We start from the raw sequence: 20622 nt of genomic DNA, 5'->3' as shown, positions 1-20622 counted from the left end.
GCCTCAGCCTCCTGAGTAGCTGGGATTACAGGCACGCGCCACCACGCCCAGCTAATTTTTGTATTTTTAGTAGAGACGGGGTTTCACCATGTTGGCCAGGATGGTCTCGATCTCTTGACCTCATGATCTACCCGCCTTAGCCTGCCAAAGTGCTGGGATTACAGGCATGAGTCAACCGCGCCTGGCCTGGACAGAATTTTTTAAAGCAATGAAACCAGTTCTTTGGGTATATCCAGGGGTTTTGCTTTGTTTTTTTTTTGTTTTGTTTTGTTTTTTTGCTCACCTTCAACTGTCTTGATTGAGTTACAGGGGTTTTGCTTTTGAGAAGGAATGGAGTAGGCGGTGAGAAAAGCCAAGTGAAGCCTGGCCTGTGACTGCCTCAACAACTGAGATGAATGTTGACTCGCTCGCAGGCAAGTTTTCAGTATTTATTCAATCCCCACCGTGCGCCTTGTACTTGGCCTAGTTACTAAGAATCATCTGCTCAGGGTTCATAATGAAGGGAGAACAAATACAGAATACAGAAAACGGCTGTAGCAAGGTTCTGGAAAGAGTGCACTGCTTAACTGAGATACCAGATTAAGGAAAGAGATTTTTGGTTCCTCCCTGCAGTGTAGTGAATGGTACGGGAGGGTGGAGTGTTAGTGTTCTCAGCACATTTTGGACAGAGCTGCGTGCGGGCTTATCAGTTTGGGGACTGATGAAGCTTCGTTGCTTGCTCTCGGTTCCTTGTTCCTGCTTGAATTCCTCTTTTGCCCTGGCTCCACTCTGAGATGAAGACTGCATAATTCAGAAAATGCAGCGTGAGTAATTGCGTCTGGTGTGATACTAAACATTTCCCAAAGACAGCACACATCCACAGAAGCTGCAGCTTGGGAGAAGTGCTGGTGCTCCTGTCCCCACTATCTCAGTCTTCTCTGATCATTCTCGGTCACATTATATATTGTGATGTCAAAATGTAGCCTGGCCATCGGGGAACTTGTTAGAAATGCACATTTCAGGCCGGGCGCGGTGGCTCACGCCTGTAATGCCAGCACTTTGGGAGGCCGAGGTGGGCGGATCACGAGGTCAAGAGATCGAGACTATCCTGGCCAACATGGTGAAACCCCGTCTCTTTAAAAAGAAAAAAAAGAAAAAAGAAATGCACATTTTAGCACCCCGCCTCACACCTTAAAGGGCCCAGTGCTCTTGTAACTAGCAACAGATGCAGCTTGCATGGTTCTGATGCAAAGCCCTGGCGTTTACATTTTAGTCCCTAGATGCAACTAATCTGAGCTGAACCTCTCATTCAAACCTGAGGCATCACATAGCAAGCTGTAGGAAATGCATCCCACACTTTGCTAGGCAATTAGTAGGGACTAAGAGCAATGGAGTCCCTCTACTCCAAGCCTCAGAAGGAGAGCAGAACAAGAATGACTGCAAATTTGAGACCTTCCCTCATGCCCTCCCTGCCCATCCCACCCAGTCCGGCTCCCTTTGGAGCCTAAAGCTGACAGACCAGGCATACCCAGTGTACACGGCCCTCACAGCTGTTTAACACACCCCGCTTCCTCTCTGTGGCATCTCCCCAGCCGCTGTTGCAGTGAGTCTGTTCTACTTTCGTGAGCTCATGTTTGGCTTTGAAGCACTCTAAACCAGTGGTTCCCAACCAAGGCTACCCATTAAGGGTTATCTAGGCTTTTTCTTTTTCTTTTTCTTTTTTTTTTTTTTTTTAATCCCAGCTACTCGGGAGGCTGAGGCAGGAGAATTCCTTGAACCCAGGAGGCGGAGGTTGCGGTGAGCCGAGATCGCGCCATTGCACTCCATCCTGGGTAACAAGAGTGAAACTCAGTCTCAAAATAAAAAATAAAAAATAAAATAAATAAAATAAATAAAAATAAACACTGACTCTCCATTCTCCCTCCAGCCATCCTCTGGCAACCATTTTTCTACTCTTCTTGACTACTCTAAGTCCATACATATAAGTGGAATCATACAATATTCGTCCTTTTATGACTTATTTCACTTAGCATCAGGCTTCAAAGTCTTTGTAGTATGTATCAGAATTTCCTTTTTATTTTTTATTTTTTATTTTTTTGGAGACGGAGTTTTGCTCTTGTTACCCAGGCTGGAGTGCAATGGCGCGATCTTGGCTCACCGCAACCTCCGCCTCCTGGGTTCAGGCAATTCTCCTGCCTCAGCCTCCTGAGTAGCTGGGATTACAGGCACGCGCCACCATGCCCAGCTAATTTTTTGTATTTTTAGTAGAGACGGAGTTTCACCATGTTGACCAGGATGGTCTCGATCTCTTGACCTCGTGATCCACCCGCCTCGGCCTCTCAAAGTGCTGGGATTACAGGTGTGAGCCACCGCGCCCGGCCCTGTTTTTTATTTTTTAATAGAGATAGGGTCTTGCTCTGTTGCCCGAGTTAAAGTGCAGTGGTACGATCAGAGCTCACTGCAGTCTCCAACTCCAGGGCTCAAGTGATCCTCCTTCCTCAACCTCCCAAGTACTTAGAACTATAGGCACACACCACAGCACCTGCCTAATTTTTTGTTTCGGTTTGTTTTTTTTTTTTTTTGACTAATTTAAAAAAAAATTTTATGGCCAGGTACAGTGGCTCACGCCTGTAATCCCAGCACTTTGGAAGGCTGAAGCGGGTGGATCACCTGAGGTCGCGAATTCAAGACCAGCCTGACCAACATGGAGAAACCCCATCTGTACTAAAAATATAAAATTAGGCCGGGCTCTGTGGCTCACGCCTGTAATCCCAGCACTTTGAGAGGCCGAGGCGAGTGGATCACGAGGTCAAGAGATCGAGACCATCCTGGTCAACATGGTGAAACCCCGTCTCTACTAAAAATACAAAAAATTAGCTGGGCGTGGTGATGCATGCCTGTAATCCCAGCTACTCAGGAGGCTGAGGCAGGAGAATTGCCTGAACCCAGGAGGCAGAGGTTGTGGTGAGCCGAGATCGCGCCATTGCACTCCAGCCTGGGTAACAAGAGCGAAAATCCATCTCAAAAAAGAAAAAAAAATACAAAATTAGCTGGGCGCAGTGGTGCATGCCTGTAATCCCAACTACTTGGGAGACTGAGGCAGGAGAATCGCTTGAACCTGGGAGGCTGAGGTTGCCATGAGCTGAGATCTCGCCAATGCACTCTAGCCTCGGCAAGAAGAGTCAAACTCTGTCTCAAAAAAAAAAAAAAAAAAATGTAGATATGGGGTCTTGCCCAGGCTGGTCTCTAACTCCTGGGCTCAAGTGATCCTCCTGCCTCAGCTTCCCAAAGCACAGGATTACAGGCGTGTGTCACCGCACCTGGCCTCTGTGTTCACTTTTTTGAGGACCTGCCATACTGTCTTCCACTGCAGCTGCCCTGTTTTGCATTCTCACCAGCAGTGCACAAAGGTTTCAATTGCTCCACATCCTCGCCAACGCTGTTTTCTATTTTTTTTTTGAGCCACGCCTGTGGGCGTGACACGGCCCCATACCGCTGTTTCTGGTGCCTCCTGTCATCCCTTATCTGCAACTGCCACTTCAAGCTCATGTCAGCACCAAACTTCTCTTCCCTACTCTCTCTCCTTACCTACCCCCCCCCTTTTTTTTTTTTTTTTTTTTTTTTTTTTTTGGAGTCTCGCTCTGTCACCACACACCAGGCTGGAGTGCAGTGGTGCTATCTCGGCTCACTGCAACCTCTGCCTGAAGCAATTCTGCCTCAGCCTCCCGAGTAGCTGGGACCACAGGCGTGCACCACCACGCCCAGCTAATTTTTGTATTTTTAGTAGAGACGGGGTTTCACCACGTTGACCAGGATGGTCTCGATCTCTTGACCTCGTGATCTGCCCACCTTGGCCTCCCAAAGTGCTGGGATTACAGGCGTGAGCCACTGCGCCCGGCCAACCTACCCCTGCTTCTAACGTGATCAGCTGGGGGAGATAATGTATCTTTCTCCTGCTGATCCATGTTTCAATCTGATACCTGCCTCTGGCGTGTTCCATCACCAGCCAAGCCCTGCTGGATCTTCACAGAACCCACTCACATCTCTTCCTTCCCGTAGGCAGGCTATGTGTCTTTTCCCTAGCTTACTGTAATCTCCCTGACCTGCCCAAACCACTTGAACTGTCCCATCGAGTCCCTACTCCATAGCATCCTCTATCAGCTTTCCATTGGGCCCACCCGAAGAAGGAGGAAGAAAATTAGCATGGGCTGGGTGTGGTGGGTCACGTCTGTAATTCCAGCACTTTGATAGACGAGACAGGTAGATGGCTTGAGGTCAGGAGTTCTAGACCTGCCTGGAGCAACATGGCAAAACCCTGTCTGTACAAAATAAAAATAAAAATTAGGCATGGTGGCATGCCTGTAGTCCCGGCAACGTGGGAGGCTGAGGTGAGAGGATCGCTTGAGCCCAGGAGGTCAAGGCTGCGATGAGCCAAGATCATACCACTGTGCTCCAGCCTGGGTGACAGAGCGAGACACTGTCTCAAAAATAATATATATTTTACAAAGAATTAGCATATGAACACCTTTTATGTTCCAGCCACTGTACTAAGAATCTAGATACGTATCTAGATATCAGTCCTATCTCATAGGTGAGCAAGCAGCACAGAGAAATTAAGCAACTTCTTTAAGGTCACACAGTTAATAAGCAGTAACCTAAGGTTCAAAGTATTTCAAAAGCAATTGTATCCTCAAGTCCACTCTACAGCCTCATGGAATATTCACAGTCCTGTTCCATGGATGTCCCATCCCCCTTTTATAGAGAAAGCACTAAGTAACTTGCTTGAAGCGTAATACTTAATAATTGGCCGGGCGCGGTGGCTCACGCCTGTAATCCCAGCACTTTGGGAGGCCGAGGCGGGTGGATCAGCAGGTCAAGAGATCAAGACCATACTGGCCAACATGGTGAAACCTCGTCCCTACTAAAAATACAAAAAATAGGAGGGCATGGTGGCACGTGCCTGTGGTCCCAGCTACTTGGGAGGCTGAGGTGGAAGAATTGCTTGAATCCAGGAGGCGGAGTTTGCAGTGAGCCGAGAACACACCACTGCACTCCAGCCTGGCAATAGAGCAAGACTCCGTCTCAAAAAAAAAAAAAAAAAAATTTAATAATTTAGGAACTGGGCTCTGAATCTGCATCTCTGACTTCAAAGTGTCCACTGCAGATTCCTCACCTCTCCCAGCCCCTTTGCCTGGCAGCAAGGTCCCGTTTGATCTGCACCCAACATGGTTTAACAGCCTTTTCTTTTGCCCCAAATTAGACTCTTTACCGCTGGATTTCCATTTTACGTCTCTGTCCTTGCTTTTATCATTCCATCAGCGTCTTTGCCTTTTCTCCAGCCCAAAATCAATTGCCACTTTCTTCCTGAAACCTATCCATGTCTCCAAGACTGGGAGAAATCTTCCTGAATTGCAGCATTGAGTTCACAACTCACTTGTAACATTCTTAAGAGCGGAGAATGTGCCAGAACTACATTGCAGCCCTCCTGCAGCTCAGCACATGACGGCCCCCAACAAATACATGCAAGATGAACAGAAAATGTGTTCCTGCAGGGAGGGTGCCTCCCAGGATTCTTAAATAGCCAGTTATCCACAGTAAGGAAAGTGCGTGAGACCAAGAAACAGGGATTTGCTGCTGGTGCCAAATGTCTTGCAGAAGTGTTTGCATTGCATTGATTTTCAGTGTTTGTCCTCTGCCCTGGCTTCCAGGTCTCTAAGTGGGTGGTGAGTCTCCCCTCACCCCCAAGCTGCTTTGTTACAGTCTTTTCCCAGCCTGGACTTTTGTCCCAGCCATACTAGCAACCAAGTCAACAGCAACCTACTTGCCACCTGGGGAGGAACAGCGTGGCTTGACTGGATAGTGACCTCTTTGGGGTTTGCTTCAAACCCAGCCTATTTGAAGGTGCAGTGTGCGGGACAGTCTGGAACTCTGCGGCGGGAATGAGGGGAATGCAGAGGGAGGGAAACCGACCGCAGAAGAGAAAACCAGCCCAGGCTGGCCGGCACTGAAAGCCACCTCTCCCTGCAGCTCGGCAGCGATCTGGACTATATCCTGGGTTCCAGAAAAGGCAGAGGTTCTTACCTAAAGCAGGTAAGTGTCTGCATCAAGCTCAGAGTTGGTAGGAAAAGACTATTCTAGCAAAATAAACCATTTGGGGAAAGAGGAAGAGCAGCCAGAGGAACAGGGACACTCATCCCATTTGTTGGGCAGAGTCAGAAGGGGTGGGCGGGAGGAAGTGGCCGCCCCTGAATATGGGACATCCCAGGCTACAGCCAAGCCAGGAAACAAGTGATTTTCTTGGCCATAAGTCAAGAACTGGCTCCTGGCTGCTAGTGTGAGGGGTTCATTCCTGGGAATACTCACCGTTGCTCTGCTAATAAGAGGAGGCAGACGGGGACATGGTCCTCACCCGGAGGCCCCCAGCCCAGCTGCTCATGGCGGGAAGAAATGAGCACAGCTCTACGGTGGAACTGGCAGTCTCATGACAAGTCTGACAGTGAAGTCGAGGGGGCGTCCTCCTGGTGGCTTCTAGATTCAAGGACGCTTACTGGATGCCTCTGCACCATGGCCAGGATACAGCCCTGAGACTTTTGTTTTCTGAGACAGTTTTACTCTGTCACCCAGGCTGGAGTGCAGCGCCGTGATGTCGGCTCACTGCAACCTCCGCCTCCCGTGTTCAAGCAATTCTGCCTCAGCCTCTTTGGCGGCTGGGATTACAGGTGCACGTCACCACGCCTGACTAATTTTTTGTCTCTTAGTAGAGACGGGGTTTCAGCATGTTGCCAGGCTGGTCTTGAACTCCTGACTTCAGGTGATCTGCCCCCTCAGCCTCCCAGAGTGCTGGGATTACAGGCATGAGCCACTATGCCCAGCTTGAGACTGTTTTAACTTACAAATAACTAGTCATTTTCATGGGGAAGCACGTCAGTGTTAACATAATGAACGTAATGCGGTAACTGCTGCAACTGAATATTAAACAGGATAACAGGGGAGGGCTCCTAGCCAAGAACTGGGGGGCTCCAGAAAGGCGGGTGGGAGGAGGTGATGGCTGAGCTGAAGCCCAGACAACAGTTTGTAAATCACTGGGTTTGGATGTGGAGTGAGTGTCCTGGGTGAGGGGACAGTATGTGCAAGGCTTAGATGCAACACTGACGTGTCCCGAAAGCGGCGGGTGAGGGAGAGGAAAAGCAGGGCGGGCTGCGCGGGAGGGGAGCCGTCCCGAGAGCCGCGGGAAACCGCCCCCGCGCCCTTTCACCCACTTGGCCCGTGGAAGGTGGATTTGAGGACAGCGAGGCTGAAGGCAAGGCGCTGAGTGAGGAGCCCTCAGGCATCCCGGGGGACAATCTGTGGTGATCTAGCAAGTGACTGCACGGAAGGGGAAGCCGGAGGAGTCAAGAGAATGGGATGCTTTCAGATGGGAAGAATGAAAAGTAGTGTGATCGGGGGAGCTTGGAAAACCCTGCCCGCTCCTCCCTGCAGCTCGCCCGCTAGGGCCATTTCTCTAAATAGTGTGTCTTGTTTACAATATGATCCTCAGTTACAATGTATTAAGAATCGCTTTTCCAGCCCGGCACAGTGGCTCAGGCCTGCACTTTGGGAGGCCGAGGCAGGCAGATCACTTGAGGCTGACAAGTTCGAGACTAGTTAGATCACACCACTACACTCTAGCCTGGGCAACGCAGTAAGACTCTGTCTCAAGAAAAAAAAAAAAAAAAAAAAAGGCTGGGCCCGAGGCGGGTGAATCACTTGAGGTCAGGAGTTCGAGACCACCCTGGCAAACCTGGTGAAACCTCGTCTTTACTAAAGAATACAAAAATTGGGCCGGGCGCGGTGGCTCATGCCTGTAATCCAAGCACTTTGGAGGCCAAGGTGGGCGGATCACCTGAGGTCGGGAGTTCAAGACCAGCCTGACCAACATGGTGAAACCCTGTCTTTAAAAAAGAAAAAAGAAAAAATTAAAAAAAAAAAAAATACAAAAATTAGGCCGGGCGCGGTGGCTCACGCCTGTAATCCCAGCACTTTGGGAAGCCGAGGTGGGCGGATCACGAGGTCAAGAGATCGAGACCAACTGGCCAACATGGTGAAACCCCGTCTCTATCTACTAAAAATACAAAAATTAGCTGGGCATGGTGGCGCACGCCTGTAGTCCCAGGTACTCGGGAGGCTGAGGCAGGAGAATTGCTTGAACCCGGGAGGCGGAGGTTTCAGTGAGTACTCTAGCCTGGGTGACAGAGCAAGACTCCGCCTCAAAAAAAAAAAAAAAAAAAAAAGAAGAAGAAGGTAGGAGAAATGCAAGTCATTGGCTGACAGTCTGAAGCATCCAGCGAACTTTAAATGAAAGGACTCAATAATCAAACAAGTGTCTATTTGTTGACCAAATCCTTTGGTAGCGTAGCAAGCGCTGTGGCCAGGAAATGCGGCTGCCCGGGTCCCGTCCGCTGGAAGAGCGCCCCTTGCCAGGGGTCCTTCAGGACCTGTGTTGATAGAACACATGGGCTTCCCTGTGGCAGGGTGGGCTGTGTCGCTTTACAATCTCTTCCCATCAGTGCCGGAACCAGCAGGATGTCAGTTCTGTGGAGGTCAAGGCCTTGCATTGGTCCCTAGTTGTGTCCCTGCTGCTTAGAACTGCAAATGGCATACAGTAGGCACTCAACAAATATCTGTAGCGTGACTAACACTCAGGCTGGTGCGTTGCCTTGGGGAGCAGTGATTGGCCCTGGTGCCAGGTTTGCGGTTTTCATGGTGCTATGACTGCTTTCAAACCTTGACTGGCTAAATGGTTTTCTCTTTATTGCCTGTTGACTAATGTATTTACTGCTGTCAGAAATCTTGTCAAGTCATAGGCTTTGATGACCACACCTGCTCAAGGGAACTTCCGGGGCTGGGATTCGCAGCAGCTTGGCACAGCCTCAGGGTGGAGAGGCATACAGCAGGCAGGTGTTCTTCATGGGTGGAGACATTACCACGTCTGTCTAGCTATCTGTCTCCTAGTGGCCCTGGGATTACAGTGTCCCTCATTTCTCTAGCATCTGTCAAATACCCCTATTCCAGTAGCCAGGGAACCACAATTTCTTTTTCTTTCTTTCTTTTTTTTTTTTTTAAGACAGAGTCTTGCTCTGTCACCCAGGCTAGAGTGATGTGGCACAATCTCAGCTCACTGCAGCCTCCACCTCGTGGGTTCAAGTGATTCTCCTGCCTCAGCCTCCCAAGTAGCTGGGATTACAGACATGCACCACCACGCCCGGCTAATTTTTTTTTTTTTTTGAGACGGAGTTTCGCTCTTCTTACCCAGGCTGGAGTGCAGTGGCACGATCTCGGCTCACCGCAACCTCCGTCTCCTGGGTTCAAGCAATTCTCCTGCCTCAGCCTCCTGAGTAGCTGGGATTACAGGCGCGCGCCACCATGCCCAGCTAATTTTTTGTATTTTTAGTAGAGACGGGGTTTCACCATGTTGACCAGGATGGTCTCGATCTCTTGACCTCGTGATCCACCCGCCTCGGCCTCACAAAGTGCTGGGATTACAGGCGTGAGCCACCACGCCCGGCGCGCCTCCAGGTTTCAAGCAATTCTCCTGCCTTAGCCTCCAGGGTAGCTAGGACTACAGATGCATGCCACCATGCCCCACTAATTTTTGTATTTTTAGTAAAGATGGAGTTTCACTATGTTGGCTAGGCTGGTCTCAAATTCCTGACCTTGTGATCCACCCGCCTCAGCCTCCCAAAGTGCTGGGATTACAGGAGTGAGCCACCATGCCCAGCCAATTTTTGTATTCTTAATAGAGATTGGTGTTTCACCATGTTGCCCAGGCTGGTCTCAAACTCCTGACCTCAGGTGATCTGCCCTCCTCGGCCTCCCAAACTGTTGGGATTACTCGAGTAAGCCACTGTGCCCTGCCTCTCTTTTTCTCTCTTTCTCTCTTTCTTGCTTTCTTTCTTTTTCCTTCCTTCCTTCCTTCTCCTCTCTCTCTCTCTCTCTCTCTCTGTCTTTGGCATAGGGTTTTGTTTCACTCTGTTGCCCAGGCTGGAGTGTAGTAGCGTGATCTTGTCTCACTGCGACCTCCACTCCGAGGCTCAAACAATCCTCCCATCTTAGCCTCCTGAGTAGCTGGGTCACCACAGCTAGCTAATTTTTTGTATTTTTGTAGAAACGGGGTTTCACTACGTTGCTCAGGCTGGTCTTGAACTCCTGGGCTCAAGCGATCCACCTGCCTCAGCCTCCCAAAGTGCTGGGATTACAGGCGTGAGCCACTGTGCCCAGCCAAACTTAAGTCCTTGAGAACTAGAATGTGTCTTTGTTCACTACTGTATCACAGACCTGGAACAAATACCTTCCTGAATGGATTAATGTAGCACCGACAGAAAGAATGATGTCTCCCCCGTCCCCCTTTTCTTTTCTTACCCGAAACAAAATAGCTGGAGACAAGAAAGAATTGCTGGTAGCCTGGAGAGCAGTGAGGAGTGCAGGGGAGATCCTCACAGAGGATCTCTGTGATCCGCCCGGCCCTCTTTTGTACTTTTAGTAGAGACAGGGTTTCACTGTGTTGCCCAGGCTGGTCTCGAACTCCTGACCTCAGGCAGTCTACCCACCTCAGCCTCCCAGAGTGCTAAAATGACAGGGGTGAGCCACCACGCCGGCCCTCTTAAGTATTTTAAGTATTTTGTTGTAGTTCTTGGACACCATGAGAGGGATCCTAGTCTATAGCAACTCCCCTTAAAATCCTTTCCCAGCCCATTCACTCCCTCCGGCACCACCCCCATCGCTCTGCCCAAAATGCCCCTAGATAGCCTCTCCTCCAGCCTCAGCGGGCCATATCCTTCTCTTTCATTCGGCTTCCTTCTTATCTGACCCCAGAGTCTAAAAGTTCCAGGATTCTGATTTGAATCCCAAAGTCCAAAAGGTTCAGGAAGGGGGAAGAGTGGGGCAAGCCGGTAGCATTAATCCACTAGTGTTGCCGGGCGCGGTGGCTCACGCCTGTAATCCCAGCACTTTGGGAGGCCGAGGCGGGTGGATCACGAGGTCAAGAAATTGAGACCATCCTGGTCAACATGGTGAAACCCCGTCTCTACTAAAAATACAAAAAAATTAGCTGGGCATGGTGGCACGTGCCTGTAATCCCAGCTACTCAGGAGGCTGAGGCAGGAGAATTGCCTGAACCCAGGAGGCGGAGGTTGCGGTGAGCCGAGATCCCGCCATTGCACTCCAGCCTGGGTAACAAGAGCGAAACTCCAGCTCAAAAAAAAAAAAAAAAAAAAAAAATACAAAAAATTAGCTGGGCATGGTGGCGCATGCCTGTAATCCCAGCTACTCAGGAGGCTGAGGCAGGAGAATTGCCTGAACCCAGGATGCGGAGGTTGCGGTGAGCCGAGATCGTGCCATTGCACTCCAGCCTGGGTAAGAAGAGCGAAACTCCGTCTCAAAAAAAAAAAAAAAAAAATCCACTAGTGATGTGCGTTCTCACCCATCTGTGAGGTGGGCGTTGCTCTGACTACTTTGCAGGGGAGGAAGCTGCAGCCCAGGGAGGTCGTGACTTGCCAGGAAGGCGGCTCGGGCCAGGCTGCGCTCAAAACCCACGTGTCCCGGGATCCCCAGCCCCTGCAGAATGACCCACCAGGATCTGAGGTGAGCTCGGCTGGGGCAGCCTGAGGCCTTGGGCCCTGGGCCTGGCAGGAAGAGTCACTGTGATGACAGCACATCTAGGTTTCTGAAGAACAAGCTGAGTCCCAGGGAAGAGCGAGTGAGACCCTTGTCCCCCAAATAACACCTGCACTACATCCACTGGGGCAAACACACACACAGGCATCTGTGCACATGTATATTATTGTTCAATACGATTTGTTTGAGTTCATCTCCTCTGACTGCAAAATTTAGTCCACATTTCTCTTTATTGTCCCAAGTTTCTTCCTTTGTGAAAGGCCCACAGTAATCTGCTCTTACCACTTCGGGGTAAATCCGTCTCCAAATGTGCTCAGTCTGCCTCCAGCCTGAAAGCTTTGCTATTTCCCGTCTTCCAAAGCTCCTATACCTAGCAGGGTGGAGGCCCTGTTCTCTAAACTGTGGCTTCACTTTTGGCTGGAACTGGATCATCTGCACAGACTGACCTATGTAAAGCCCTCACTGTGGGAAGATCCTGTTCTCTTATTATGAACAATAGCGGGCATTCTCCCCAGGCACGGTTTCCACAGTCCTCCGCAACCCTGCAGTGAGTTCCAGGGGATCACAGGCCCAGAGAGGCGGGGTCGCAGTCAGGATTCAAACTCGGTGCTGCCTGACCCTCAGCCAGTTTGTGTGACAGCTGCACACGTGGCTGCAGGTCGCGGAGGAGCCAGCGCTGGGGCCGAGCGGTGCCCTGGTGGGCCCCACGGGGGCAGAGCTGGGCTCCTCCCAGAAGCCCCTGCAGGTCCCAGCTCTGGGACTGCCCGGGTGGCAGCACGATGCCTCAGCCCTGGTGAGCGTGGGGGCCCGTGTGGGCCGGAGCCTCGCCAGGGAGGCTGAGGAGGGTCTCTGGACGTCTGTGGGCTGGGGCTGCCCGCTCTCTGCGCCCCTGCCCGCTCCCGGCGGCCTCCGCTCCCTGACCCGCCGCTCCCTCGGCCTCTCTCCTCCCGGTGTCCCAGCATCACAGCCAAACTCATCAACGGCGGCGTGGCAGGGCTCGTGGGGGTGACCTGCGTGTTCCCCGTCGACCTGGCCAAGACTCGGCTGCAGAACCAGCATGGGAAAGCCATGTACAAAGGAATGTAGGTGCTGGCGGGCGAGTGTGGGGGGCGGAGGCGGGTCAGGAGGGGCGCCTGCAGGAGGGGCGCCTGCAGGAGGGGCGGGGCAGGAGGGGCAGGGGCAGGACAGAAGGGGCGCCTGCAGGAGGGGCGGGGCAGGAGCGGGGGCGGGGCCGGACGTCGGGGGCGGGGCCCTTCCCTCCAGTCCCAGGGCTGAGCGCTGAGCGCGGGGCTGGAGCGCGGGTCTCCGGGAGATGCCGGCGGGGGCAGGGCCCGGAGGGGCTAGGAGGCTTGCTGCACGCCCACTCCTCTTCTGGCCTCCGCCTCCAGGATCGACTGCCTGATGAAGACGGCGCGGGCGGAGGGCTTCTTCGGCATGTACCGAGGTGGGCTTCTCAGAACCCCGGGGAGGCTGGGCAGCAGGTGTGAGCGGACGGCACGCGGGGAACTGGTGTTCCTTCTGTCCTGGGACTGCCGGAATGGGGTCAGGGCGGCCAGGGGTTCGCTCCTGATGAGCTTCTGCTCTCTTGGGTGGAGACAGAGGCAGCTCTGGGTCCTGATAAGACTTCCCGAGACTCCCAGAGCACATCCTCGCCACCGCCTCACTAAGAGCCCACCCTACCTGCCTGCCCCTCTCCTGTCCCCTCCGCTGTCCGCCTCTCTCTGCCTGGCTAGGAGTGAAGAGGGAGAAGCTGAAAGGGACTGAGCGAAGGAGGTTGAGCTCCTGGCCAGGAGTTCTGGGTGGCTCCTCCCCAGCACGGTCCAGCGGTGCTGCGGTCCCGGCGGGGTCCGCAGCCCTGAGGCTGCCTTGAACAGTGGATCCAAAGCTGGAGTTGAGTAGGAGCTGATATGCTTATGCCCCCGAGAAGCAAAACACAAACCCCTCAGAGCCCCGAGCCAGCAACCAATGGGACTGGCTGTGCGGCACAGAGGAGCGGAACCGCAATCCCGGCGCCGGGGCCTGTTACTCAACCCTACCAGCAGCGACAAAAGTCAAATGGCTTCCTGATAACCGGACTGAGGAGTCCATAGGAAAAATACATACAAAGAGGAGAATGTGGCAGGGAGGAGGAATGGAAAGCTGTTTTGGTGAAATAGGCCCAGGAGTCCTGCGCGGCCCTGATGCCCTTCACTCCGAGACTGGCCTGCCTAGGACTGAGGGGCAGACCCAGGGAACTGCTGTTTCTGGGAGCGTCTTGACTCCGCATCTTGTCCTTCACTTCCAGGGGCTGCAGTGAACCTCACTCTGGTCACTCCAGAGAAGGCCATCAAGCTGGCGGCCAATGACTTCTTCCGGCAGCTGCTCATGGAAGATGGGTATGGGGTTAGATCATTCCCTGTGTGTTTTTTGGGAGATATGGCAGGAAGAAGATTTCAAACTTGCCTCAGTTTACCTACCTGCATGCATATACATATGTGCACACATGTCTGAGGGCTGGTGTGTTTGGGCTGCTGCAGTGTGAAAGGAGAGAATGAGCTGGTGTACTTTAGAAGTGTGACAAATAATATAGAGAAAATACAGAATATTTATACAGACAAATCCATCAACTAGCCAATACATTTTTAAAACTCAGCCACCCAGCTGGGTGCACTGGCTCATGCCTGTAATCCCAGCACTTTAGAAGGCTGAGGAAGGAGGGTCGCTTCAGCCCAGGAGGTCGAGGCTGCAGTGAGGCGCGTTGGCTCCACTGCACTTCAGCCTGGGTGACAGAGCGAGACCTCACCTCAGGAGAAACAAATCAGCCCCCAAACCCTTTCTAGCTCTCTCTGTGACTCATGTTGCCCAGTGATCTTCCTGAAGGGGTCAGGGACAGTGCCTGGCCTGGATAGTTTCTTTGTCACTTTTCAGCTTCCATATGGTGCTGCCACTGTAGCAGGCTTTGTTTTATTTATTTTGAGACAGAGTCTCCCTCTGTCGCCAGGCGCCAAGCTGGAGTGCAGTGGCACAATCTCGGCTCATTGCAACCTCTGCCTCCAGGGTCCAAGCAATTCTCCTGCCTCAGCCTCCCGAGTAGCTGGGACTACAGGCATGTGACCATCATGCCCAGCTAATTTTTGTATTTTTAGTAGAGACGGGGTTTCACCATGTTGGCCAGGATGGCTCTATCTCTTGACCTCATGATCCGCCCGCCTCGGCCTCCCAAAGTGCTGGATTACAGGCGTGAGCCACCGCGCCGGGCTCAGGCTTTGTTTTAAACTCAGTCTCCTGTCAGTACAGAGACCACACCTGAGGGCCAGCTGATGACTTACCCAGCTGGGTGAGTGGCAGCCATGGGTGCCATCCAGGGAAAGTCCCCCTCTCACAGGAGGGCAGCTGCACCAGGATGGGCCTGTGGGCCTGCAGCTGAAGGAGCCTGATGCCTGTTTCCGTAGGATGCAGCGGAACCTGAAGATGGAAATGCTCGCTGGGTGTGGCGCTGGGATGTGCCAGGTAGTGGTGACCTGTCCCATGGAAATGCTCAAGATTCAGCTGCAGGATGCTGGACGCTTGGGTGAGGCCTGTCCCCACATCCCGTGGGAACAGCAAAGGGCTGGGATTGGAACCAGGCACATCCCACATCCCACCCTCATTTGCTGGGCTGTGTGACCAGTCAGCTTTCGAAGTAGGTAGAAGTCTTCAGCCGGGCATGGTGGCTCACACCTGTAATCCCAACACTCTGGGAGGCCGAGGCGGGTGGATCACGAGGTCAAGAGATTGAGACCATCCTGGTCAACATGGTGAAACCCCGTCTCTACTAAAAATACAAAAAATTAGCTGGGCATGGTGGCGCGTGCCTGTAATCCCAGCTACTCAGGAGGCTGAGGCAGGAGAATCACCTGAACCCAGGAGGCGGAGGTTGCGGTGAGCCGAGATCGCGCCATTGCACTCCAGCCTGGGTAACAAGAGCGAAACTCCGTCTCAAAAAAAAAAAAAAAGAGCAGCAGTTGGCCAACTGTGGAAGGGATGTGGGGACCCCTCCTTAGGGCTAAACTGCAATGTCCGAATTAAACACGCTAACTCGTAATGCACCCAATGCAGCACTTGGCAATGAGCGACGGCCCTCAGTCCGTGTGGTGCCCTTCCCTTCTGACACTGAGATTTAGGAATATAAATATTCACAGAATTTCAGTGTCACAAATCCTATGGCCATTAACGGGCCTGACAACATTTTAAATGTGGTATAATTCCATTCTGATGAGTAATACTGAACCCGTCAAATGATGGGCTTTGCATGATTTAAAAAATCAAATTCTTCCAATAGGGAAGGGCAGGAAGGACCTGCTCACCTCACCTTGGGGGGCGAGCAGGAGGAGGCGTCCTGGAAGCCTGAGGGAGGCCATCCCATCCTATTAGCACTTCAGGACATGGGAATTTCATGTATGTTCTGCCTAATGGTGGAAAGCAGCAAATTCTTTTTTTCTGTCTAAAAATGATCTAGGCTAGGTACAGTGGCTCACACCGGTAATCCCAGCACTTTGGGAGCTCAAGGCAGGTGAATCACCTGAGGTCAGGAGTTTGAGACCAGCCTGGCCAATGTGGTGAAACCCCGTCTCTACTAAAACTATAAAAATTAGCTGGGTGTGGTAGCGCACGCCTGTAGTCCCAGCTACTAGGGAGGCTGAGGCAGGAGAATTGCTTGAACCCAGGAGGCGGAGGTTGCAGTGAGCCGAGATCACACCACTGCACTCCAGCCTAGGTGACAGAGACTTCATCTAAAAAACAAAAATAAAAATAGAAATGATCTACATAGGCTGAGAAATGGCTTAGAAAACCTAAGCCGTTTTAACGGGAGGGCAAGGAATGGAGCCGTAACGAACGCAGCCGAGAAGCAAGCAGGCCAGACAGTGGCTGCGCTCTTGGGAGGTGTTCCCAGCACTGGGATAGCTCCTGAGATACTGCAGACCTTAGGAGGACATTCTTAGAGCCAAAAATTAATATTCTTGAACTCCTGACCTCAGGTGATCCACCCACCTCAGCATCCCAAAGTGCTAGGATTACAGGCGTGAGCCACTGCGCCTGGCCAAAAATTAATATTCTAAAATTAAAATGAGGACATTCATCCAGATGCCAGTTAAGGTGTCAGCCTGGCCTCTGAGCTGTCCCAGGGGCAGGGATTGACAGCAACACTCGTGGGAGTGTTTTGCAGCGTCTGTTGGGGACCGGGTAGTGATGGGGTCTGTCCTTTCCCTTCCAGCCGCCCATCATCAGGGCCCGGCCTCAGTGCCCTCCTCCTCCAGGTCCTACACAACTGGTCCAGCTTCCACCCACAAGCGCCCCTCTGCCGCCCTCATTGCCTGGGAGCTGCTCCGCACTCAGGGCCTGGCGGGGCTCTACAGGGGCCTGGGTGCCACTCTCCTCAGGTGAGTCTTTCTTCCAGTCCCCTAGGACAAGTGCACGGGAGGGCACAGGGCCAGAGGGCTGGCTCTCCCTCTCTGCCTCTGTCCTTCCCGGAATATCCAAACCTAGGTGAGCAGACCATTTCCATGCTTCGTGTTTTATCAAGAATTGGCGATGGTGGCACAGAATGGGTACCTGGAAGACTAACGTTTCAGGCCCTGTCTCCAGTGACCAGGTCCACAGGACGGCTGAGGGTTTTGTGGCCCAAAGGCACCTCAGAAAGCCCTGTCTACAGAGCACTGCAGAGTTGGTAGTAAATGCAAAGCCATGCCCCTCATCCTCCCTTGGCCTGCCTGCCCCTTTACAGAACGGTTTCCAGCCTCAGACTTGCCTCTGGAAGTCAAGAGACTGCAGGTGCTACAGGGCAGAGGAAGGTGCTGGGAGGGCAGGACGGACAGCAACAGCTCTTTTGTCCCCTGCTGTCCCTTACCCATGCTCACGGGGTACCGAAGCAGGGACGAGTCGTAGCGGCTCCTGACGGCGAGCCCTACAGCCCACAGCAAAGTTCACTGTCTGACCTTGGGTGGCAGCCCCAGGGTGGATCGGAGCTCAGTGCTTCTTCCTCTTCTGCAGAGACATTCCCTTCTCCGTCATCTACTTCCCGCTGTTTGCCAACCTTAACAACCTGGGGTTCAACGAACTCGCCGGTAAGGCGTCCTTTGCACATTCCTTCACGTCAGGCTGTGTGGCAGGTTCCATAGCTGCGGTCGCAGTGACACCTCTGGATGGTGAGGATGTGGGAAGACATGTCGTTTCTGTGGGATAAACAGCACTTCTGCCCTATTAGATGCAGCAGCCCAACCCTGGAAGACCTTGGGTTGCAATCTGGCCGCTGGCAGAGGCTGTCTAGAGGCCGTCACGGAGACAGTGCCCAGAGACCCTGCTTTTCTGTTTCTCACCCCTGACACATCCCTTCGCCTTCAAGATGCTGATTCCTTTAGCTTTTTGTCCCCTCAGAAGAGTCGTGAGCCTCAGCTATAAATGATTGCTGATGTTTTAAAATTTGGGGCTGGCTAGGCGTGGTGGCTCACGCCTGTAATACCAGCACTTTGGGAGGCCGAGGTGGGCACATCACCTGAGGTCAGGAGTTCAAGAGCAGCCTGGCCAACATGGCGAAATCCCGACTCTACTAAAAATACAAAAAAATTAGCTGGGTGTGGTGGCAGGGGCACCTGTAGTCCCAGCTATTTGGGTGGCTGAGGTCGGAGAATTGCTTGAACCCAGGAGGCGGAGGTTGCAATGAGCCGAGACCACACCACTGCACTCCAGCCTGGGCGACAGCAGGAGACCCCATCTCAAATAAATAAATAAATAAATAAAATTTTGGGCTAAAGGTGGGAGCTAAACCCGGTGTGAGAAGATAATGCTTCCCCCAAGTTCGGGCTGCTTCCAGCCCCCCTAACATGTATAGGCAGACTTCCTATACCAATAGTAACCTGGCCAGGTGCGGCGGCTCACCCCTGTAATCCCAGCACTTTGGGAGGCCAAGACAGGTGCCCAGAGTTCAAGACCAGCTTGGGCAACAGAGACCCTGTCTGTAAAAAAAAGTAAAAACAGGGCCGAGCGTGGTGGCTCACGCCTGTAATCCCAGCACTTTGGGAGGCCAAGGCGGGTGGATCACGAGGTCAAGAGATCAAGACCATCCTGGTCAACATGGTGAAACCCCGTCTCTACTAAAAACACAAAAAAATAGCTGGGCATGGTGGCGTGTGCCTGTAATCCCAGCTACTCAGGAGGCTGAGGCAGGAGAATTGCCTGAACCCAGGAGGCGGAAGTTGCGGTGAGCAGAGATCGCGCCATTGCACTCCAGCCTGGGTAACAAGAGTGAAACTCCGTCTCAAAAAAAAAAAAAAAAAGTAAAAACATTAGCTGGGTGTGGTAGTGCATTCCTGTAGTCCTAGCTGCTTGGGAGGCGGAGGTGGGAAGATCACTTGAGCCCAGATGGTTAAGACTGTAGCGAGCTGTGATTGTGCCATGCCACTCCAGCCTGGGAAACAGAGCAAGACCCTGTCTCAACAAAAACAAACAGGGCCACAATAACGTGACTCATTTAGTTTATGGCTGAGGCCCACAGAGGACACCTCCATTTACAGACCACATAATGGCAGAATTGGCCTCATCACTCAGCTTTATATGATGTAATGGCTCTAAAGGAGGACCCAGCCCCTTGTGTGGAGGGGAGGACACTGAAAGTCAGCTGTTCACTACTCACTTTAGCTTTTACTTGATTTAGTTCTGAAAACGCGAATCCAAACCCTCAAGAAAGGCCTGGGTGAGGACATGTACAGCGGGATCACCGATTGTGCCAGGTGAGAGCCAGTGTCCTCTCACATGGTGGCTGGGACAAGTTCCTCTGCGTGGGTGTCTGCCTAGACCAGATGTAGAGACCAACTTGAATGCAGGGCTCTGGGTTTCTTTGAAGTCTTTCCCTTTCCCTCACCTCTCAAAGAAAACAGGATGTACTGGGAGCCTTTTTCTTTCTGGCACCCCTACAGCACCTCTCACTGAAGATTCTAGTCACACCACGCCTACTTCCAAGGCCTTGACCTAACTGCATACGTAACCAACCTGCGCGCACCCGGCAGGCGAGGCCCAGCTCCCACACCGCTGGACTCTTGCTGTGCAAGGCACTGTTCTTGAAGGAGAGGTGCATAGGTGGAGAGGCCGCCACTAAGAAGGGCTGCTTGCAGAATGCCCCTGCCCACCGGCTCACTGGCTCTTCTTTCTCCACAGGAAACTCTGGATTCAGGAGGGACCATCTGCCTTCATGAAAGGCGCTGGCTGCCGGGCGCTGGTCATAGCACCTCTCTTTGGGATTGCTCAAGGGGTCTATTTCATTGGGATTGGAGAGCGCATCTTAAAGTGTTTTGAGTAGACACAGCTGGCGCTCAAGTCCCTGCACTCACGGCCCTCTAGCCCATTTTACTTAGCCTAGAGGGGACAAGGGCAGGCGAGGCCACCCTGGCCTGTCTTGTCCGCTACGCTGTACACTGTAGTGCTACCTCAATCTCGGGAGAGACAGCCCTACTCTAACAGCACGTTGAGCACAGCCTTCTCCTTTGTGTCTACGCTCGTTTCCTTTGTGGGCACGGCTACCTGGGGCTTTCGGAAGCCCCTAACCACCTACTTTTCCACAAGAATAGTACTTGCTTTAGTTGTATTAATTGCAGGACTTTAACAGGTTGTCAAGATAGAAGGGTTGTTTCTATGTTTTAGCATTTCTGTTTCTTCTGTTTCACAAACTCGGCATTCTTGAGTCAGCTTGAGGATTTCGCTGTTAATCATCTTGAATTCCGTTAACTAACTTATGATGAGTCCTAGCACTGATTGATTTTGAGGAAAAGGAGGCTCACAAGTGCAAGGGACCATGAAAAACCTCAAAGTCAGCATCTAGTTTGAGACCAGGCACCCTCTCAAATCCTCAGATGGCTGAGGGCTGAGGCTGGCTCCGACTGAGCAGCCCGGCCCCTCCCCCAGAGCCCAGGCTCTCAAAGACCCTCGCCCCCTTTCCGCAGAACACTGTTATTTGAAATAAAGGTGACCGGTTAAATCTCA

At 52.3% G+C, this 20622-nt stretch overlaps 1 protein-coding gene across 6 annotated transcripts; it reads left to right on the top strand.

The window, feature by feature from the left end:
- Window positions 1-275: 275 nt before the first annotated feature.
- SLC25A18 (solute carrier family 25 member 18) lies at window positions 276-20622 on the top strand. Of its 6 annotated transcripts, none has more exons than XM_064362801.1 (11): window positions 276-413; window positions 6007-6069; window positions 11449-11598; window positions 12591-12713; window positions 13020-13075; window positions 13916-14006; window positions 15063-15181; window positions 16865-17030; window positions 17641-17795; window positions 19301-19376; window positions 19801-20622. In XM_064362801.1, exons 3-11 carry the CDS (start codon window positions 11579-11581, stop codon window positions 19940-19942), a joined length of 948 nt encoding a protein of 315 aa, XP_064218871.1. In that variant the 5' UTR covers window positions 276-413; window positions 6007-6069; window positions 11449-11578; the 3' UTR covers window positions 19943-20622. The 6 variants fall into 6 exon arrangements, with proteins under 6 accessions (XP_064218871.1, XP_064218872.1, XP_064218870.1 ...); XM_064362802.1 differs by lacking the exon at window positions 276-413 and adding an exon at window positions 5215-5702 and having other exon boundaries at window positions 11476-11598; XM_064362800.1 differs by lacking the exon at window positions 276-413 and adding an exon at window positions 5215-5702.

Source organism: Aotus nancymaae, unplaced genomic scaffold (genome assembly GCF_030222135.1).
Source record: "Aotus nancymaae isolate 86718 unplaced genomic scaffold, 86718_ANA_hifiasm-v0.15.2.pri h1tg000049l, whole genome shotgun sequence".
In the NCBI taxonomy this organism is placed as follows: domain Eukaryota; kingdom Metazoa; phylum Chordata; class Mammalia; order Primates; family Aotidae; genus Aotus; species Aotus nancymaae.
The sequence above is the reverse complement of the archived record's forward strand: the minus strand, read 5'-3'. Positions and strand labels throughout refer to the sequence as shown.